The 20,904-nt window shown below is 42.1% G+C and overlaps 2 protein-coding genes across 2 annotated transcripts; both read right to left on the reverse strand.

Moving 5' to 3' along the window:
- Positions 1 to 736: 736 nt before the first annotated feature.
- ASCL3 (achaete-scute family bHLH transcription factor 3) lies at positions 737 to 5,342 on the reverse strand. Its single transcript, XM_079307581.1, has 2 exons — positions 3,554 to 5,342; positions 737 to 1,603 (listed from the first exon to the last, which is right to left on the reverse strand). Exon 2 carries the CDS (start codon positions 1,596 to 1,598, stop codon positions 1,059 to 1,061), a length of 540 nt encoding a protein of 179 aa, XP_079163707.1. The 5' UTR covers positions 1,599 to 1,603; positions 3,554 to 5,342; the 3' UTR covers positions 737 to 1,058.
- A 144-nt stretch (positions 5,343 to 5,486) lies between these two features.
- Positions 5,487 to 14,739, reverse strand: TMEM9B (TMEM9 domain family member B). Its single transcript, XM_079307580.1, has 5 exons — positions 14,574 to 14,739; positions 11,895 to 11,986; positions 10,271 to 10,379; positions 9,244 to 9,378; positions 5,487 to 6,645 (listed from the first exon to the last, which is right to left on the reverse strand). Exons 1-5 carry the CDS (start codon positions 14,652 to 14,654, stop codon positions 6,490 to 6,492), a joined length of 573 nt encoding a protein of 190 aa, XP_079163706.1. The 5' UTR covers positions 14,655 to 14,739; the 3' UTR covers positions 5,487 to 6,489.
- Between the last annotated feature and the right edge of the window lie 6,165 nt (positions 14,740 to 20,904).

The following is a 20,904-nucleotide window of genomic DNA, read 5'->3' on the forward strand; positions in this document are numbered from 1 at the left end:
AATGTAACAGGGTGGGAGGACTGCAGTTAGGGAGGATACATCACTTGGGAAGTCTATAACCATTTTTGGTACATTTTCTACATGCTCTCATTCTGACAGCAGAATTATTTAGTATCAATGATTCCCTTACACAGAGTAAATGTCAAGACACTTGATCAGTTATGAGCTAAACGCTCTTCATATCTTCACACAGTTCTATTTTATAACACTTAACTGAAACCATCAGCAGCACAAAGGAACAGACAGGGAGACTGGGGAAGACCACTCCATACCTCAACCATTATCAGCCAAAGTCCCAAAAATTTCTACTGCAGGATTATTTTTATGCTGATGGCCAAAACCTTGCCAGCTCTCTTTAGACTGTGTATTATGTAAGCAGTCCTAGTAATTTCTAAGGGCACTGACATCTGTACAATAATCAACTTTTCAGAAGAAATCATGTAATGTCAAAAGTTTTCAATGTGATTAAAATATTCACGAAGAAAAAATGATGGAACAGCACTCATAAAACTTTATGCTCTTCCTGTGTTCAATAACTGTGCTTCAGAGAGCTCCTATCCTACTCTATTTTTCTCCATTTTAAACTGAATTATCCTTTCTTTTGGCATCTAACAACACTGCTTGGAACCTTTAAACAGGCATTTTAAAAGAAACACTGGCAATTAGACTGAATATTTTAAGAAAGTGCGTGTGTGAGCAAACCAATAACATCACAGAAAACAAGAAGAGTCTCAAGTCACATAAGTAGAAAGATTTTATTTTAAAGCATGCAGGTTGTGATGATACATACAGTTACTTCACACATATAGGTGTTACATTTTTAGCTTGGTGACAAGTTTAGAAATGCGTTCTGATTTTCATGAATTAACTTAGGTCATTCAGCTGAGATTTTCCCAGTTGTCTCTCTCATATCCAAGTGTAGTTACTATCTACAACATTAAAGCTCTTGTGTGGGTTGATACTGACGTGTGCCACGATCTGCTCCTAAGAAGTGCCAGGAACACACACGTCATTAACAGTGGCTACTACCTTCCCAGACAGGATAACTTTGGAACGCTTCAGATCCTCTTCAAGAACTGGGTTTGTTTGTTAGTGGCTTTAGGTGCCTGGTTTGGCTCTGTGACACCTTTTCCTGCCACCACAGAGTCGGTGCACAGCACAGACTGCAGGTACCTGATGTATTTTATAGCAGCACGGAGGGTCTCCACTTTGCTGAGCCGTTTCTCCAGGTACTCCTTGGGCAGGTGGTGCCTCAACTTGGCGTAGCCTTCATTGACACACTTAACACGCTGCCTTTCCCTCTCATTCCTCTTCCTGATGAAAGCTGACCCATAGGAGTACTCACTCTTGTGGAGACTGGAATGGGGCATCTGGTAGGGAAAGGGGAAGGGCTCAGAGTAGAAGGTCTCGGTGATGAGATGCTCCGACACGAACGGAAGGAATGACAGATCTTCCGACAAAGGGACCTGGTTTGGTGTTTCTGGGTACACGTGAAATGTCACCAGGGGGTCTGCACAGAAAGGCCTTGCCAGCTGTATGTGCTGAGCCTCAGCACAGATCAGGTTACAGTAGCTTTTGCCATCCATCAGGTTCTGCATTTAGCCTGCAAACACATAATTACAGAATGCTTTCAACAAGTCACACTGAACGGCATAAAAAACTCACCTGGACTTACCAACACTTGGCCTTGCTGACATTTTCCAGAAGAGATTTTTTTAAAGCATTTGTGATATTTAAGAAGATCAGGTAGAACAAGACAAAATCCCATTTGCAAAGAACAAGAAAGTGCAAGTCAATCACACTGATTAAATTAATACACAGCAGATATTAATATAAAGCCACTAGTTTCCTAAGCCTAAGTCTCCTTTCACCTCAGCTTTAGAAATTAAGAGACTCTACCTATATGTTTTCCACATAGGTTCTAGCTTGTCTAGCTTGCTCCAAATCCACCAAAATTTTTATGTCTACAGACAACAAATAAAGCAGGCCAGTACCTGAAGCATTCTCCCCACCCCTTTCCCCTCCCTGAAAAAAACTAAATTTACAATTCCAGTAAAGGACTCCCCATTCATACCAAAGAGCCTTCAAAGACAAATTATTTTTCTCTATTCACTTGATGTTGCATTCAATATATGATTTCAACAAATTGAAAACTTGTGCAGAGAATGGATCTCAATCTTATTCCACATCTGTCAAGTATTACATCCCCTCATACAAAGATTTACAAGTTTAGAGAGATGAGAGAATTTCTACTCCATCTAGCATCTCCTTGGGTCCTCACACCATTCTCCACTCACCTGCAGATTAAACACAGACATGAAGTACTAAAAGCAATCCTAATGCTAGAGGGTTATGAAATAATCAATTTATTAAAGGAAAAACCCATGTCCTAGTAATACAAAGAAGGGATGGCACACAGTTGTTGGGGCCCTGCTGGAAACCTGTAAGTCAGACTGGCCTACCCCCACACCCTCTCTTCAAGCAGCATTACAACAGGTGTAACTACTCAAATCCCCCTGATACATTTATTACAAAGATTCTCTTGCAGTGGTTTACAAGAAACTGGATTACACTGCCTTCCCAATATCATTATTCATACAGCTAAATATCAGCCTAAATGCTGAGAATGTAATTGCTCTTACCTATTAGCCTCTTTAAATACACTGAAATAACCAGTTAATTTTTAAAGAAACACTGTGAGCCACCCTCACAGATTGCAACCTCACTTCCCTACAGAGAATTGATCCAAAAATGCTCTTACCATCCACTTGTCCATGCATACATTGCTGTCCAAAGCACTTAGGTTCTATTGCATGCTCTAAAATGGAAATCATACCTGAACATTAAACTAGGTTACCAGAAACTGCTGGATTCCACACTCACAGGAATCTGGCAAAGCTTTAAGTGTTCCAATTTGTGCTCCATAACACAAATCTTCACAAGAATATGGGGATAATGTGATGTTTACTAATGACTTCATACCTGCCACATTTATACAGAGAATATTTACTTGGTCCGGACCCGTTTTCACAAATTATTCTACAAAAATGCAGAGTTGTCTCTTTTTCTAATGCATGTAGATTTCACAATAGAAATCCTGTGAGTGAAGAATTCATTTATAGCTGTTAGGCATGAGTGGGAGTCCCATGCATCTTAAACAGGTACTTCTGTAGGTGGGCTAAAAGCATGAACACACATCCATTTCACATTAATACACATGCAAAAAAAATTAGAGGTGAATAAACTGACAACAGTTGACAGTCAACTTTCCCTTTTCTACTTATACAAGTTGGGTTATTGCCTAAAAACTTCCTGCTGCTAACAACTTAAAAACACTGAGGAAGAAAAGTCTGCTACATGGAAAAAAAGAAATCAGGCACAAATCACTCCAGAGCAAGAAACCAAAACCAACACAACCCCTCAAGAAGAGACACTTGCAGTATCTGACACTTCTGATATGTAACAATGTTATATAGAACAGTTACTTGCTGCCTCAACACCTGCACAAAGTGCAAAATGAAAATGTTAGGAACATTTTCCTATTTAGACTCACCAATCTTCAGATGAAAGTAAAACCCAGGGAAACAAGACTTGCTGTCTTAAGAGTGATGAATACCTGAAAATAACTGAATGATATTAAAAAGAAGTTAATGTTCCATTTTTTCTTACACCTTATTAAATAAGAGATCACATTAAACAGGATTCATTAAAAAGCTATGAAAACACTGCTAGTAAATGGCTGGTAGAAGTGATTTACAAGAACATTGATATTCACTGAAAATCTGTGGCTACATACAGCAAGTGTCTTACCTGAATTATGTAGCTTGTTCCACTGAGTCAATGACTGCAGCAATTTATAGTCAATTGACAACATGCAAAGTAGCTTACAGTTAGATCTGCTCACTTCTGGTTGGGCTTTTCCACCCACACCACAGCTATGATAGCAACAAAACTTGGCATTAAGGGCTAGAAATTTTGAAACTGCTATTGAACACATCCAGATTATCAGAAAAAAGTAATCTGGAATGTGGTTTGTACACTTCCTGTTTGTCTTCTGTTGCAGACTGCTACAGTATAGTAATGAAAATACAAAGCAGTATTTTCATTTATTGGCATTTTTGTACTCTAATGTCTAAATATACCAATTTACTACAGTTTAGGCAAACATTCACCATCAAAGCATAAGCAAAACTAATTTCCACAGCTTCATTTTAAACACAGAAAAACAGCATTCATTTAGAAATCTGTGATGGATTTGTCTCCACTACAGGTGAGGACACAACTTACATTTAATCATTATAACTGCAATTTTGGGGAATTCTTTTAGTGCTCAGTGTAACATCATATAAAAGGTGAATATATATAAGAAGATTTGAAAACACGGAGCCAACAATAGCAACATTGTTTTGCTTAAAAAGAGAAACAGTATGTTATCTATGATGCAATGTATACATGAACATAGATGCTACATACCTCTGTATATAGCTGCCCAATCATACAGGTGCAAGAAAACAGGACACCTATCCTCAAAATTCACACATTTTACAGGATTAAGACTATCTCATGGTTTGGCCCTTCTAGCTATCCAAGTACAACCACACCAAAAAATCCAAACCCAAACCAGTTTAGCTTAGAACTGTAAGACACTAAGGTCAGAAATACTTTTACTAGCAAAAGAAGTACATATACTCAGTCTTACTTCTTGTGACTGTCATCCACCCAGGAAAGAAAGCTCCACCTCCTGCTGCCCCTGTGTGGGCCACAGTGCTGTATCCAACATCCCCCCTCCCACACCAGGGTCAGGCCTTGCAGGAAAGGCAGACACAATGCAGAACAACTGCCAGGACTGGCAGACAGGGAGATATTCATCAATCAAGGCATGCATTCCACAAACAGGTTGCATTCTTTTTCTCTAGTGGACCCTAAGTACACCAGTGTCATAACCAGTAACCAAACAGCACCAACTGAACAACTTCCCACTCACTGGGACAACATTGAACATAAAAACTGAACCTGAATTTATTTTTCTTTGACCTGTCAATGTGTGCAATTTTTTCTTTTTTTAATTTAAAGCAAGAATCCTGTGAATCCACCAATTCACCACCTGCTTTAAATGACTACAGGTTAATTCAGTTTTGGAAGTCTACAGGACTGACATGAAAATCCAGCTCTGTATCTGTCTTTCCCCCATGCATGGACTAAACAAGCCAAAACTGCTCCCACAGAGTATTCTTCCATGTACCACCTCCTTCCACACCAGAACTGAAAACTGTCACACAATAATGCAATGACATATGCACAGCTACATCTGAGTCATGGATTAAAAACTTCTTTCCATTAACAATTTGATGAGCCTTTCTTCACCTAATCACTGCACAAGTGCATATTTCCACTCTGAAGCATTTTCAGATGAGTACTTTTATAGATGGAATTTACATGCAGCATAATGAGGGAGAAAAAATGATGACAAACTGATAATGCAGATCCATTTTTCAAAAATCAGTTTTATCTTTAATTGTTACATTCCAAAGGGGATATATGAAAGTTAGTCATCTAGCAACTGTATAACCTCTGAAGAGAGATGAGTACAGAGTCACAGATAAAAAAATACAACTAACTCCCAAGATGACAGGTGCTAGAGAAAGTATGTGCCTTACACCATCAATCCAGACAAATGCAGGAAGATTTTTATAATAAATATTTCATCATATACTAACTCCTGAGACTTTACCCATGAAAAGAAAGGGAAAAATTTTAAGAGCTATCATACAACTACAATATATTAAGCTATTAAAGCAAAATAGAACAAAATGTCAACACTGTCTTGAATGTGCACTGCATTTGAATTTATCTACATCACAGTACTTGAAATATGCAGCTCCAGGAGTCAGTGTCCACTTATGTTTTACCTTAAGTCTGCAGACATCACTTGCCATACAAGCATCTTGAAAGAAGGAGTGCAAGAAACCAAATGATGAACACAGCCAGCAGGGCTTCATTCTCTGAGACCAAAACTATACTGCAAGACTTTGATTTCCAGTACCTAGCATCAATCAGCAGAAAATCCAAGTATATTTACAAAAGGACTTTACATAAAGTGATTAGTGAGTTGTAAGTAATTACTGTGTTCCCAGGTACTTTTTAACCACATAAATAGTAAAGAGAAATATATAGTTAAAAACCACCATAAAGTCACAACTGTAAATAATGTACCACAGTGGCAACCCAAGGTATCTTAGGGTTTGTTTCCTTTTCAGTTTTGTTAGTAAAAGCCATTTGAAAACATAAAGATTTAAGCTTTCGGTTAACTAATCTGTTTAAACCACTTCCACTCCAGTACATTCCTTCAAAGTCCAAACCCTTCTTTCATTTGTGGGGTTTTTTTTCTAAATCAATAACGAATCATTCCAGAAATGAATTGGCAGGATTAGGAAGACTTGTGTCAGCTCTCTCCCCCGGCGGCAGGGCCGGAGCTGCCGCGCCGCCGGCTCAGCTCAGCACCACGTGCCGGTCGAAGACGGACTTGCGCTGCTCCTGCACCTGCAGCTTCCAGCGCTGCTGCGCGTACTCCACCTTGTTCAGCACGTTGGCGCGGCTGCGCGAGCGCGCCAGCACGTCGTGGGCGTTGGCGAAGGGCTGGTGGTCCTGCAAGGGAAAAACCCACTGTCACACCACAAGGCTTCTGTGCTGCTGGTGCTGGTGGGGGTTTGTCTTTTTTCAAGGTTACAAGCTGGTCAGTAACAATGACCAAGCGAGTTTTTGAATTGTTGGAACTTCCACATATTCCCAAACACGCCACGCTCCATTGTACTGTCAATTACCTGCTGCAGACACCATGGTGAGCTGCAGGATCAGAGTCTTGCATCCTTCTGCAGCCCAGAGCAGACACAGGCACCCCCATCACTGTGGTGAATGCACTCCACAACTGAACTGAATTGGGGTCAGTTCCCTGCCAGCTCCTGGCCATCTCCTGCCAGGCAGCTCAGGGTGTTCACACACAGCTTCTATATCAAACCAACACACTCTGGTGTTTACCAAACTAAGCCTATTGTGCTGAACTGTCTGAAAGCACAGTGTCAATACAGCTGTTAAAGTGACAGAGCTCAACAAGAACCAAGTGCTTGTTTAATGTTAACTGTCTGTTTTCCAACAGTACCTGCAAGGCTTTATCTTCTGCTAGCAAATATAGCCACTTTATAAACACTAAGAGCTGGAACTGAACTTATTATTTGGCTATTAAACTGTTTGGACAAAGTTTAAAGCTACACTAGTAAGTATCATACATACAATGCATAATGAAAAATAACATAATTATGTTCTATATTAAATAAATGTCCTTTTGTATCCCTGCATCTCACATTCTTTTGAATGTGAACACTTTTGAAGACATTTAATGGATACTTTACTTGTGATATGACTGTGCAGAGCAGCTCAATGACAACTGTCAGCTATACACAGACTATCATAAATTATAACTGCTCTAAGTCCCACAGCCACAATGAGCATTTAAAAAATATGCTCATAGAGAACAACAGACAATCCCTGATCAAAAGAGCTACCATCTTGCCATAAACACTTAAACAATTGGATACATCTAGAATGGGCATTTAACAGGAAACAGGTCACTTCATTCACAGGGAAAAAAAATCATAATAGCAACACATGGTTTGCTACTGTAAAACACAGGCTGGGAGAACACAGAGCAGTCTAGATGGTACTGGCCTTCCTGACAAACTAGATTCTCAGCTCCAAGGCTAGATACTGCCCATTTCTATTTAGACAATAAAGGGAAAAAAGAATTTCAGAGGAAAGAGGATTAAGAAGTGGCTTACATTCATCAGTTGCCACTGTCACCAATCAGGAACAAGAAAGAGTGAATACACTGCCTTGAAATTCAGCCACAAAATCCACAGACATGGCATTTTTGAAGTGTGATAAGAATATCTCAAGAATTTGCAAGAGGGAAGGCAAGAACAGGGACAATTCATAAGGGACCTTAAATTATGTTATGTTCTTGAACAGCTACAGCAAAACATAACACTAAGATGGTTAAGATGGATCCAGACTTTGAGGTAAATTCATTCCACAGGTAACCTGACCTCTGCCATGGGACTTATTTCACTTCTCCCACCTACAATCAAAAGACACATTCACATTTGGAGGCATTATGATAATTTACCTAAACTGTAAATTTGTCTGAGGCATAGCATATAGCACAAGCTCACTTAATTCAGGAGTTAATTAAGGAGCTCAATTAAGGAGCTGCCCAACTTGCTATAAGAATGCACACAGAGGAAGAGTCATTCAAATACTTCCATTCAAAACAACAACAACAAAACCAAACAAAACAAACAGACAAAACAAACAAACAAAACCAAACAAAGCAAACAGACAAAACAAACAAACAAACCCTCAACTCAAAGTCCTCTTAGAAATGACTGCAAAAATCTTATGTCAATACAAAGACAGTTGAAATATGTCTACATGTAATACACAGAGAAATTCAGAAACAGTGGGGCAATCATCAGCCATCTTCACTTAAAAAGGTGTTTCTGTTTCCTAAGGGCATAATTAAGTATTCAAAAATAAGCATTTTTTCTAGATAATAGTTTTTATCAGCTATGCTTTATGTACCTTAACTTCACAACAGAAGTATGGGATTGTGACCCAGTGCTAGAAATTGGAAAGGTCAGCAATGACAGGAAACTGTGTCATGACTGGACTACTCCCCTTCTTCTCCCAAAAAAGCTCTTCTGTTGAAATATACTGTCACATTCTGATTTCTGGCTGCTTCATTATAGCAATTTCTTCTTGAAGTTTTAGCATCAAGAAGCTCAAACTGGAACAACAGAAGATGCAACCCCCATACTTTATTTTTGTAGAGAATAATCTTAGAAGTGAGTGCTTCCCATAAAAATGATCACTGGCAAGACTGGATCATTAATTATTAAAAAAAGTTGCACTCCTGTATATTCTTACCTCCATTCCTACACTTTTTCTTCTCTGTGAAAACAATCTGTGCCTGAAGTTGACATAACTGAAGCAGTTCTCACATTACTCCTTTCCAGCCCAGTGAAAAATGAAAGAGTGGCTTCACAGAAGTCATCACACATCTTTCTTTTCCTCTCCCAGCAGGAAAAGCATTTACACTGCCTGGCAAAAAAAGCTGCTCACCCCAAATCATTATCAACCAACCATCCCAATCTTCATGCTAACCAAGTGCACAAAGACTGGTGAACTCACCCCAATGTCTTCATCACTTTGTATGAGCTGTGAATGTCCAAGGAGGCGCCTCTTCAGGATAGGTTCCACCAGGGTAAGGTAAACCATGTACAGAAGAAGGAGGCCCAGAATGGACAGGTATATGATGATTGTCACCTACATAATGCAAGCACAGTTTATGACATTGTGACATTCTCCCCCTAGCTTCACAACAGGCAGTAAGGACCAAAAGATGAGTACAGGCAAAGTTTGATCTTTGGTAGTGTCACCAGATGATTTAAAACTCAAAAAGAAAGGAAAACTAACAAAACTACAATGTGGTATTAAAAAGGTTTAGGGCAGCTTGAAACAGTGAGACCTTGCAAAGAATCTTAGGCTATACCTCTTAAAACAATTCAGTGTTATAACACTCACTTCCACCAAGATAACTGTTAGGCCTGGCCATTAAACAGGTGACAAATCTGGGACATCACCCATTGTCCAGCACAGACCTGCATTCAGTCACCAAGCAAAAAAGGAAGGCAAAACAAAACACTAAACTTCTAGAAGCCCAAAACAAAGTAGTCTTTGTTGCCAAAACTGAAAGACATGCTGCAGTCTATTCACAGCAGTCCAGGCCTCAATGGCTCCAATGGGACGAGAATGTGAAGAGCACAGAAAACATCTGTTAGAACAAATATGGATAAAGAAAATTTATAGTAAGAAAGAAAGGCAGCTGTGTAATGAGAGGCCCTCTGAAATAATAAGGAAAACAAAGCCCAAAACTTGACAAAATGTCTTGGAACACTCAGAATTTTAGCAAGGTGTAAAGGTTGATCTCAAAAACAGAGATGTTCAATAAAGGATCTCAGGTTCACTTCTTCAGCTAAAGTTTGATCCTATTGTTATTGCTCAAGATTGTGAACAACTACTACTACAAAAAAAGCTACATTTTAGGCTGCCTTAGAATAGCTTTCCCTTCAAAAATAGCATTTCTCTAAAAGACAACAGACATATTTACTGAACAGTTGAAGTCTGTAACATATGCCAACAGAATGACACTGCTTACCTTGATTGTGACTGAGCTTCTCTCCTCATATTTGCACTCACATCGTAAGCAATAAGCTTCTACATCAGGCCCAGGGACAGGCATAGGCTCCACCACATGGAGACAATCACTGAGGAAACACAGAAAGTGCCCAGTCAGTTTTGAGCTGGCTTTAGCTGGGCTGTTTCACTCTGCTGCAGGAGCTGAGAAGCTCAGCTCACTTAAGTTCAGTTGTTCTAAACGACAGGTGCAAATGAATCGCTCTGCCACAGTTATGTGGAGAAATTCAGACACAGACAAACTGCTAAACAAGTTTTAAGACCTTTCTAACTCAATACAATGTCTTCATTTCCCAGTGAAAGTACTAAAGCTGTCAGCAGAACAAGGATATTAACCCAGCACAAATGCATCACTTGACACTGACATCGTGGATAAAGGTAAATTTCAGCTAATTCCACTTCTTTCTGCTCCATACCCAAAAGAGCCTAATTCCATCCTTTCACTCTCTGAAGGGAGATTAGCCTCTCTTTGACATTCATGAACTGAATTTCTTTTTCTTGTCATCACAAGGTACAAACATTGGGGGAAAAAAGGAAGGAAGTCAGATGGGCTGTTTCTATAAGCAGCAAGACAGTGAATAAAGAGCATTCAGCAAAAGCATTTGATTTAAAAGATTATTAAATGTAAGTCAGTCCCCTGTGGAAAAGAGTGGTTAACAACATTAAGGGCACCCTGTAGCACAGCATTAAAATCCAGCTGCCATGAGACAACTGCTCCCAACAAGAAGTAACATAATGTTGGTCTTTCTGCTGACTCAGGCTATTATTCAGAGTTCAGACCCCCAGGGTCCTTGCAGAGCACTGACAGAACCAGAATCCTCTTTCTCCTTTCTCCTGGTTACCTCAGTGTGGGCACAGCCAGCAGCAGGTAGTGAAACAAAAGGCCTGAAAGTGACAGCAGCAGAGAATCTATCTTTCTCATTTAAGTGAAAGCAGAACTTTGTTTTCCTCTGTGGAAGAATGCAGCATTCAAGCTACAAAAATCAAAATACATGCCAGGTACAACCTGTGCAATTGCTGGTCCTATGACTGAAAGCTTGTACCAATACATTGCCCAAGTGTAGAAATCTTGTATGTTGGTTAAGTATACCAGGAAGTCTGTTACTGAGAATATAAGAAATATTAATATCAGCATTTTTTCTTCTCCAAGTTGCTAGAAAATGCAAAATCTACTAGAACCTCACAAAACTCCAGAAAGAACAGTTCCTAAATGATGGGATGGTTTTCAAGAGTAGAAAAAGCAAAGACAATACTCCCAACTCCCAGCTCCAGGTTTGTACTCCCTGGCCTTTACACCATTCCAAACCACTGGATTGCAAATACACCACTTTCCTCCCTTCTACTACTCCCAAGTCTAAATAAACATTTAAACATGCAAGCAGGCAAATGAAAACAGAAGACAGGGCAAAAACTGCAGGGTTGAAGTACTGTCCCTTGCTAGAGCTGAATTCTGGAGTACTTCTAAAAGAAAAGCTCCAGTAAGTTATGGAAATGCTCTGCTTTGTCCTGAGAAGAGTCACATGCAATCACTACAGAACAAGTCTTTAACAAGTCATTTATTATTTGTACATGCCACACACACTCACCAGTCTTTCTGTGAAACATTTTTGTTGTAAATATGGCCTGAATGGTCCTTGTAAGGAGGGCAGATGCATTTACACCGGACATCCTCAGAATTCTAAAAGTGAAGCAAACAACATGTTTAGAACAAATTATCATAAATTATTATATCATTCATATTGTTAGGGGTACAGAAAGCACTCTTCACATAAGACTTGAAATATTTAACACCAATTACTTGCAAGTATTTTTGAACATAAGTTACTTGCAAGTCTTACTCAGGACTTCCTACAAGTCTAAGAACAACCCTTCAGAATTACTAAGCAAGTACAGCAGTTAGTCAAGTAACACTATCATTTGAGAGAGAAACACATTCTTGAGGGGAAAAACTGGAGTTTAAGCTCATTCCTCTAAGAAAAACCACACATGCAGAAGTTGCTGATGTTGATTACTCAACTATTCAGCTTATGAGGACAGCTGCTTAACAGATACAGTGATGAGCTTAAAAGGAATGGAAGAATACTAAGCTTATTTTAGCAAATAAGAGAAAAAGGATAAACAAAGTTCAGGGCAATTTCTAGTGGCATTATAAAAGAATGTGTGAACAAGTTTTGGTAATGAACTTCTACACTGAACAGCAAAGTCAGAGTAACTGAGTGGTCAGCTGGAAAATGGTGACTACACTAGCACAGAATCACAGAAATGGGTTGGAAGGGACCTTAAAGCTCATCCAGTTCCAACTCCACTGCCACAGGCAGGGACACCTTCCACTAGACCAGGCTGCTCAAAGCCCCATGCAAGCTGGCCTGGAACACTGCCAGGGTCAGGGAATCCACAGCTGCTCTGGGCAACCTGTGCCAGTGCCTCACCACCCTCACAGAGACTTTCTCCTTGATATCCAATCTAAACCCATCCTTTTTCAGTGTAAAACTTTGTCCTGACACTCCATGTCCATGTGATTACATGTGATCTCTCTTACAGATTTCATGTACTGAGAGGATTTCAGGTAAGAGTAATTAGGTCATCCCAGAGCTTCCTCTTCTCCAGACTAAACAATCCCCATTCCCTCAGCCTTTCCTGACAGGAGAGGTGCTCCAGTCCTGTGATCACTTTCATGGCCTCTGGAGTGGCTCCAACAGCTCCATGTCCCTCCTGTGCTGGGGAACCAGAGCCAGGGGGGGTTCTGCACTGCAGGGGTGTTGGAGTCAGTGAGTTAGGGGATTCTCTGAATCCCTCAAGGAGGAATCAAGGTGCAGAGATTGAGTTAAAGCCTTTGGATGGATTAAAATATATTAAGCCATCTACACATAAAGTAGAAGTAAGCCAGTAAGGTTTAGTAGGAGCTGGATAGATAGATAGATAGATAGATAGATAGATAGATAGATAGATAGATAGATAGATAGATAGATAGATAGATAGATAGATAGATAGATAGATAGATAGATTCCATGTGTGGTGCTATATGTAACCTGGTGAGCTAAGAAACCAGAATTCTAACAGGTTAAAGAGTAGTGCTCTGAGTTTGCATCTTAGCTTGTTGGAAAAATCCTATATAAGACTATGCACTAGGAGAGTTGTTGCTTTTAGCCACAGGTTTTCAGCCATTCAGCTTTCAGCTATTGGCTTTTGCCAGGGCTGCTAGCCATTCACTAATTGCTGCTGCTTTTGCCATTGCCTGTTGAGACTGATGAGATTTGTAATAAGATGTGCTTTGTAATAAATAACCTTTTTAACTATTAGCTGCTTTGCTCATTTAAGATAACCCCACAAGTAAGAGCCTGAGAGCTCCAGGAGTCTGGTGCCTCTAAAGCACCTGGGGGTCAGAAAGAACCCCCACAACTAATGCCATACAGGGGGGTCTCAGGAGAGCAGTGTAAATACACCCCAGGTACTACACACTCTCAAATCCCTCCTGCTCCCACCACAGAGAACTCAAACTGCTGATCACCACTCAAAAGAAGGAAATTCAGATGTTATGAATATTGTGTACACCAGTTTGTAAAAGAAAAAAAAAGGGTTTTTTTGCAGAATCAGATTTCCTGCCTTTGTGTAATCAATCACAAACTATCTGCTAAAGAACAGACTTCCCACTTCTGTTTTTTATCTAGCAAGACCAGATGGTTACATGACCAATTGTCCCAAGAAGCTGTCCCACGGAAGTTTGGAGGTTTCTTTGGCCACCACTACTTACCTTGCAGAATTACGACAACAAAACAATAACAATTATTGATGACTACAAGGAAAACCATCCTATAAAAAGGGAGCTACAAACCAAGTCCGGTGGAGCATGGAGTGGGCGGCAGCCCCCATGTATCCCCAGCGCGCTGCTTGCTCTGTCTATATAAAATAAACCAATCTCAATTTTTCTGAATATCGAGACTTTGTTTCTCATTATAACACAGAGGACACGGCCCGCCACAGAGAGCTGCGGTGACAGTCTCCAGCACTAACCCGGCAGGGCCAAGAGCGGCGCTCAGCCCCACCCAGCCCGGCAGCAGCAGCTCCGCCGCCATCGGAGCTCGCTGTCCCCACGGCGGAGCGACATCAGCAGGGACGAGCTAAAGGGGAGCGGGGGAACCGCGGCGGGCGGGGCAGGGCCGCGCCCGCACGGAAACACCGGCCCGGCCTTCCCCTACAGCCGGCCGGGAAGGCGGAGCGACCCGGGAACCGAGCGCCCGGCGGGAGCGCCACCGCGCCCTGCTCACCTTGGCCTCGGCGCCCAGCCCCGCCAGCGCGGCCAGCAGCAGCAGCAGCGAGCAGAGGCGCGCCCCGCGGGCCGCCGACATGTCGGGCCCCGGCGCTCGGTGCCGCTTCAGCGCCGCCGCTCGCCGCCGGGCCGCCGCCGGGCCCCCGCCGCCATCACTTCCGCCCGCCGCCCCTCACGTGGGGCGCCGCCCGCGCCTGGCGCCGTCCGCGCGGGAACGGCGGCGCCGCACCATGGTTCCGGCACAAAAACAGTCCTGGAGTCTCAGGGTGGGAGAGAATTCCAAGATATCCATCCAACCACCAACGCGGCGCTGTAACCACCAAACCGTATCACCAGCGCCAGCTGCACAAACCCCTGGAACCTCTCTGGGGGCGGTGACTCCACCACCTCCCTGGGCAACCTATTCCAATGCATTAATCCACAAACACCAGAGGTTTATGTCCAAAAACGAGACAGAGGAGTCCTTTTTTCTTTATTCGAATAAAGGTAGAGGCATGGGCCATTCTCCTGGGATCTCTCAAATTTTTGGAAGACACAGCCTCTTATTTTATTTTATTTTATTTTATTTTATTTTATTTTATTTTATTTTATTTTATTTTATTTTATTTTATTTTATTTTATTTTATTTTATTTTATTTTATTTTATTTTATTTTATTTTATTTTATTTTATTTTATTTTCCCGGCCATTTTTCCCTCTCTCTTTCCCCATGGGCTGAGGTACTCGAGAGGCACAGACTTCCCAGAACGCCTGACACCTGGGATTCCCCTCTAATGCATAACCCTTCCTTTTAATTTTAAATTCTTATAGAATTCATAGTTTCCCCCCGTTGCTTCTTTCATCTTCCAATATCCAATTTCATTTATCAGCACATCTACAGTTTGTTTGTAAAGGCAAATATCTTTTCCCATTCATCAACCAGTGGAATCGCTCCCATTGTTTCTTTTAATCTCTCACTGCTAACCTTATCTACCAGCAGATCTACAGACAAATGCGACATTCCTCTCAGTAAGAAGCAGCATTTCCAGCCGTGGTCCATAAACCAGACAGATTAAACAATCTGTGAGTGTTCCCTACTTGTGCAGGGGCCCCAAAGCCACCTGAGGCTGCCAGGGCTGTGCCCAGCCTGTCCCTGGCACAGGGACACTGCTGAATAAAGTTTTGATCCAGCCTGGGAAACAGCTGGGGCTCAGCTCAGCCCCGCTGGCACCTTCAGAGAGGAGCAGCAGGCACTGTGACTCAGCCAGATCATTCCTTCTCCTCCTTTTCCTTCTATCCTTGTAGCCATTCCTGTGCCAGAAGGGAACCAGCACGAAAAGTGGAGAGGGGTTCTTGAGAAGAGCAGGTAGTGACAGGACAAGGGGAATGGCTTCAGACTTAGAGTAGGTTTAGATGAGATATTAGGAAGAAATTCTTTGCTGTGAAGGAGTTGAGAGACTGGCACAGGTTGTTCAGAGAAGCTGGGGATGCCCCATCCCTGGTGGTGCTCAAGGCCAGGCTGGATGGAGCTCTGAGCAGCCTGGGGTAGTGGAAGATGTCCCTGTCCATGGCAGGGAGATTGAAACTAGGAGAATCCCTAAGGTCCCTTCCAACCCAAACCATTCTATAATTCCATGGCTCTCTGTCTGCACTCCCCAAGCAGCCAAGAGCTGCTGTGTTTTCCCTCTCCCTCCCCAGCCCCCACTTAGTGGCTGTAATTTCATAATCCTTTAGATTTAGTCAGCTTTTCAACAGCTCTCTTCACTCCTTGCTAATACAATAGGTTGTGTAATACTAGCAGTGCATCAGACATCTCAGGAAAGGAGCTCGAGTTGCTATGGAAACACAAAACACCTTTATTTAAAATTCGGGGAAAATTGCCAGCAGACTGTAACCAGAGTACATCAGGTTTCAGCCTTAGCCAAACAATTTGTCTATTTAATGACTCTATCTGCAGTGGAAGTGTTTTGAAGCGTGAAGGTGGCTCTGTGTCTTCCCCACCACCCACAGCCATAGTCTGCGATGGGCAGATTGACTGCTGAGTTGAAAAACACGCTGAATCTTTAGAAAAACACAGATCACATTTTGAGCTGAAGTAAACAATATGCAGTTTCAGAGGCATCACTGCCTTTGGAAGAGTTTGGTGTTGGAAAAGAGAGCCTGATAAATTAATTTTTTTAACCCATTCAGAGAGTTGTGATACACAGGTAAGAAATGTGTTTTTATTTAGGTGGCTGGAACAGCCTCAGGGACCTTCAAGTCCAGTATTGGAGCTTACTCTAAGCCAAGAACACAAAAAAAAAAAGAAACTGGAACTTGTGAGCCACAGGCTCTTGGTGCTGCAGGAGGTAAAGGTTACTTCTTCCAGAAGATGAGTCCATTCTTCCCCTAGAACACAATAATGAGTGACTAGGTAAGCAAAGCTCTTGGATGAATTATTAAGAAAAGAGCCCTGGGACTTTCTGTCTTGACATTTAGATTTTTTTCAGTTTTGTGTCAATTCATTTTTTAATGTATTTGTCAGCACACCAGTATCAGAAGCAATACTGTTAAACTCTAGGGTTTTTTTTTTTTTAAGGAGGAAAGACAGCTAAAAAAAATGTATACAAATTTGATTTTAATGAAATTATTAAGAGACTGCTATGACTGTAATTGCTTTCCAGCCTGCTAATCTTCCAGAAGGGCTGAAGATGTGTTTCATCTTCACGAGAGCTCTCACTGGATTATTGCAGAGTGGGAGCTTTAGTGGCAGCAGGCTGCTCCCTGCACTGCTCACTCTGTCCTTACTGGACCAATCCTCTTCAAGTTAATGGAGCTGAGATCTCTCATCTAATTTGCTTTTTAAAAATAACATACACCCTGCTTTAAGAACAAGATTTGTTGGAGGTTTGTAACTATACACTGGCCTCTCTGAGCTAAACCTTGCACCTTGCTGACAGTGTGCTGTGTTGAATTGCAGGTTTTACAATTTTTAGTTGCTCTCATGTTTGTCTCCGTTATCAGTATTCACACACCAAGTGCCCCCAGGAGCTGCTGGCAGTGGTTTTGATCAATCAAAGGCTCTGCCTCTGAGGCTCTGAGATCCCTGGTCCCCCCAGCCATGGAGGAATGAGCTGGGGTGCATCCCCCTGAGTTATTGGGACTTTTGGGAACAAGAACCAAGGCTGTGCAATGAGGACACAGCACAGGCTGTGCATCTCTAGGCATTGGGCAGGGCAGCTGCTCCAGGGCCACATTTTTCCTGCTCAGTCATCTTACAAAAATAGCTCATAAAGAGCTTTATATTTCCAGGCACTGTATGTGCAGGGTGAGCTCCTGCATTTTCTTTCCTGTTGCAGGAGCCTTCCCAAAGCCACCTGGTCTCTGCAGCCAACAGTGCACTGAGCTGTGCCTCTGCTCCTCCTCCCTGTGCTGCACTGATTCACGTGTGAACATGAGTACTTTAAAAGCTTTTCTCTGCAAAGTGCCTTTGTGCTCTCTGGTAATTACACTGGACTCTGCTGTGCTGTGTCAAACAATTGGTGTAGGGCTGCTTCACACGCTGCAGCTGAACTGTCACGGGGTGGATGCTCCTCAGGGCAGGTAGGGATAGATGCTGTTTACCCCCACTTAAATCATCCACATTGTGATTATTTTTACTAATGCAAATTACCATCTTTTTATGTCACTTCAGCCTATTCACATTCAAAGCTTGCCTGCTTCCCTTTGTTTTCCCAGCTGAGAAAATCTTTTCATTATCAACAATGATATAAAAGAAAAATCTGAGGGGATTATGTAAATAAGTGATTGGATCAGCACTTCTGCATTTATTGCCAACATGAAAGTGGTGTGACATTTGCACAGAAGAAAAACCAAGTAAATGCAGATTCTTTTTTTGTCTATTCCCTACGTTCAGTTAAAAAATTAAAATCATGGCAGCACTTTACTTAGCAAAGAAACACAGGAAGAGATTCATTGCAATGTCAAATTGTAATTAATGAGAAAGGCTAAAGAGAAATTCGCCTTTCAACACATCAGCATCCATCTGAATAAGTTCTGTCACTGGTATTGCATCCCTTCAAATAAACAGCACAGTTTGGTCTCATGAATTTCTGTCTGGGGCCCAAACCCCAGTGGCTCATCTCCTGTCTAGCTGCTATTCTGGCCTTGTGGTCTTTGGAGAATACAAAGAGAAATCAATGTCAGTGGGCTGGATGGGGTACAAGGTTTACAGTAAAAGCCAGCTCTCCAAATCTGGTTCATCTCAGGGACCCATTACATTACAGTAATGCAATGTAATGGTTCGTGGCTTCCTTCCATAACTGAGGCATTATTTTGCAATCTGCTGTCAGGAGTTACATAAAGCCTTTCACAGCAGAAATGCATGCATATGGAAAGGGCAAGCTGGGCAAACTGTTTACCTCTGTATTTCTGTATTTGTATTGATATTTATGATATGAAGCAAATGGAGGGAAGTGCTGAAAGAGCTGTGCATTTGTTTTATCTTTCTGTCTCAGTGAATCCACTCCTGACTTTTCTGCTGGCTGTAAGAGTTCAAGGTCCCTCTCTGCTAATGCAAGGTCAGTCAGGGCTCTCACACATTGCAGCAGCTGAGTCCCCACATCACATACATGGGGAGCGTGCCCTCTTCTGTGTATGGTTTCAGTTTGTGACATATTTCATGCTCTTATCAGTGCAATTCCTGCTGCATGCCCTTTCCTTTCAAAGGACACATGCTGCAAACACAAGGAACAGCAGCTTGTAGGCAAGACTGGGCCTTCAGCTCTTTAACCACGATCTCTAAGCCCACAACTCTGGCTTCCTCCCTTGCAGCGTGAAGAACAGCTTCTGCATTTGTTTGTTTAATCCAGAATTTATAAATAGCCTCTGCCAGCCTGACCCAGATGTCCTGCATGTATGGCTCATGGGGAAGACAAGGTCAGTGCTGCTCCACACACTTTGCTGCTCTTTGCTCTACCCCAGAGAGCTTTTGCTAGATGCACAGAGGCAAACATGCCCAAAAGGGAGCCTCAGTTTCTTCCTCATACAGAGTAATCCACAAGAATTACTCTAATACATTCATGCTTGCTGGTTTATATTCAAAGGGATCAGCACTAGAAGTCACTATGAATCCAGAATGTGCTCTACCCAGTGCCAGCCATGCCTTTCCAATCTTCGCTGCAACCTGCATGGAAACACCATAGCCAGGGGGATAAAGGTTAAAGGCAAGGTAAGATTATGTTTATGATACAACTCCAAGTATTTTTGTGGCAAAGTTTGTCATTACTTGCCTCAGACTTGTTGCTAAGCAGCAGGGCTTTCAATGACCTCAACAAGCAAACTGGGAACCCCTCCATGCATTGGCTCCATTTTCTTCCCTTGCCTGCTATTCTGGTCACTTTTCCAAAGCACGTGTCAAGCCAGCCCTGGATGGCTGCGGGTCCCTCATTCACACTTTGGTGTGGGTAGGAAATGAGGAGTGTTCACTCAGCACCTTGCTGGCCTGGGTCAGCAGCAGCAATGCAGTTACTCTGCAGATGCCTGCTTTAATTAGGAGCTCTTTGCCAACAGATCTGGGCAAAGCAACATGAAAGCTTGGAGGCAATGAATTGCATTTTGCTCTTTTTTCTGTTAGCATTTTCAATTTTTGTCAGATCTTTTCTTACCTATTGCATTTAATTCTACTTCCACTCCTCTCTGCAATATTAACAGTATTCTTTTTCTTTTTAAATACATATTCCTAATAATTGAAAGAGCAGGAATGTCTGTATTCCTCTTTATCCAGGAAACCATTCACTACCATTGTTTGTCCCTAGCAACCACAGTATCACACATAATATTTCTTATAAAGCAAATTCCAAAAGTTCCACATGCACAAGAGAAAGTAAGCTGCATTCAAAGGCAGCATTGTGCAAGGTGAGTCAGATACTTTAGATGACCACAAATATTGACACTATGACAATATTTTATATTCTGAGCTTGCCCACCATGGTGATGTACTCACTGACCAAGATCTTTGGCTGCTGCCACGAACCATGGTAGATGCCAGATTCACAGGCAGCTGGAATGTGCCCAAACATGGTGTAAAGCCTTCCACTCAAATCAGGAGTGACACCACCTTCCCACAAAGGGAAACTCTGGCCTTTCCATTTCATTCAGATCCAATCTCTGCTGGAGCCAACCAGGAGAGCTGGCTCTGCCAGTGCTGCCAACAGCATCGATTTTGTGCCAGTGTTAGTGAGGAGGATGCAGAGCAGGATGCCCTACTTGCTCTGTTCCCATGACAACACCTGCCAAGCAGCTCCTGTGAGCTCCCCCAGCTGCCTCATCACACTGACAGCGTGCCCAGGCTCTGTCAACCCAGACAGCCCC

The sequence above is a fragment of the Erithacus rubecula genome (genome assembly GCF_903797595.1).
Source record: "Erithacus rubecula genome assembly, chromosome: 6".
Classification (NCBI taxonomy): Eukaryota; Metazoa; Chordata; class Aves; order Passeriformes; family Muscicapidae; genus Erithacus; species Erithacus rubecula.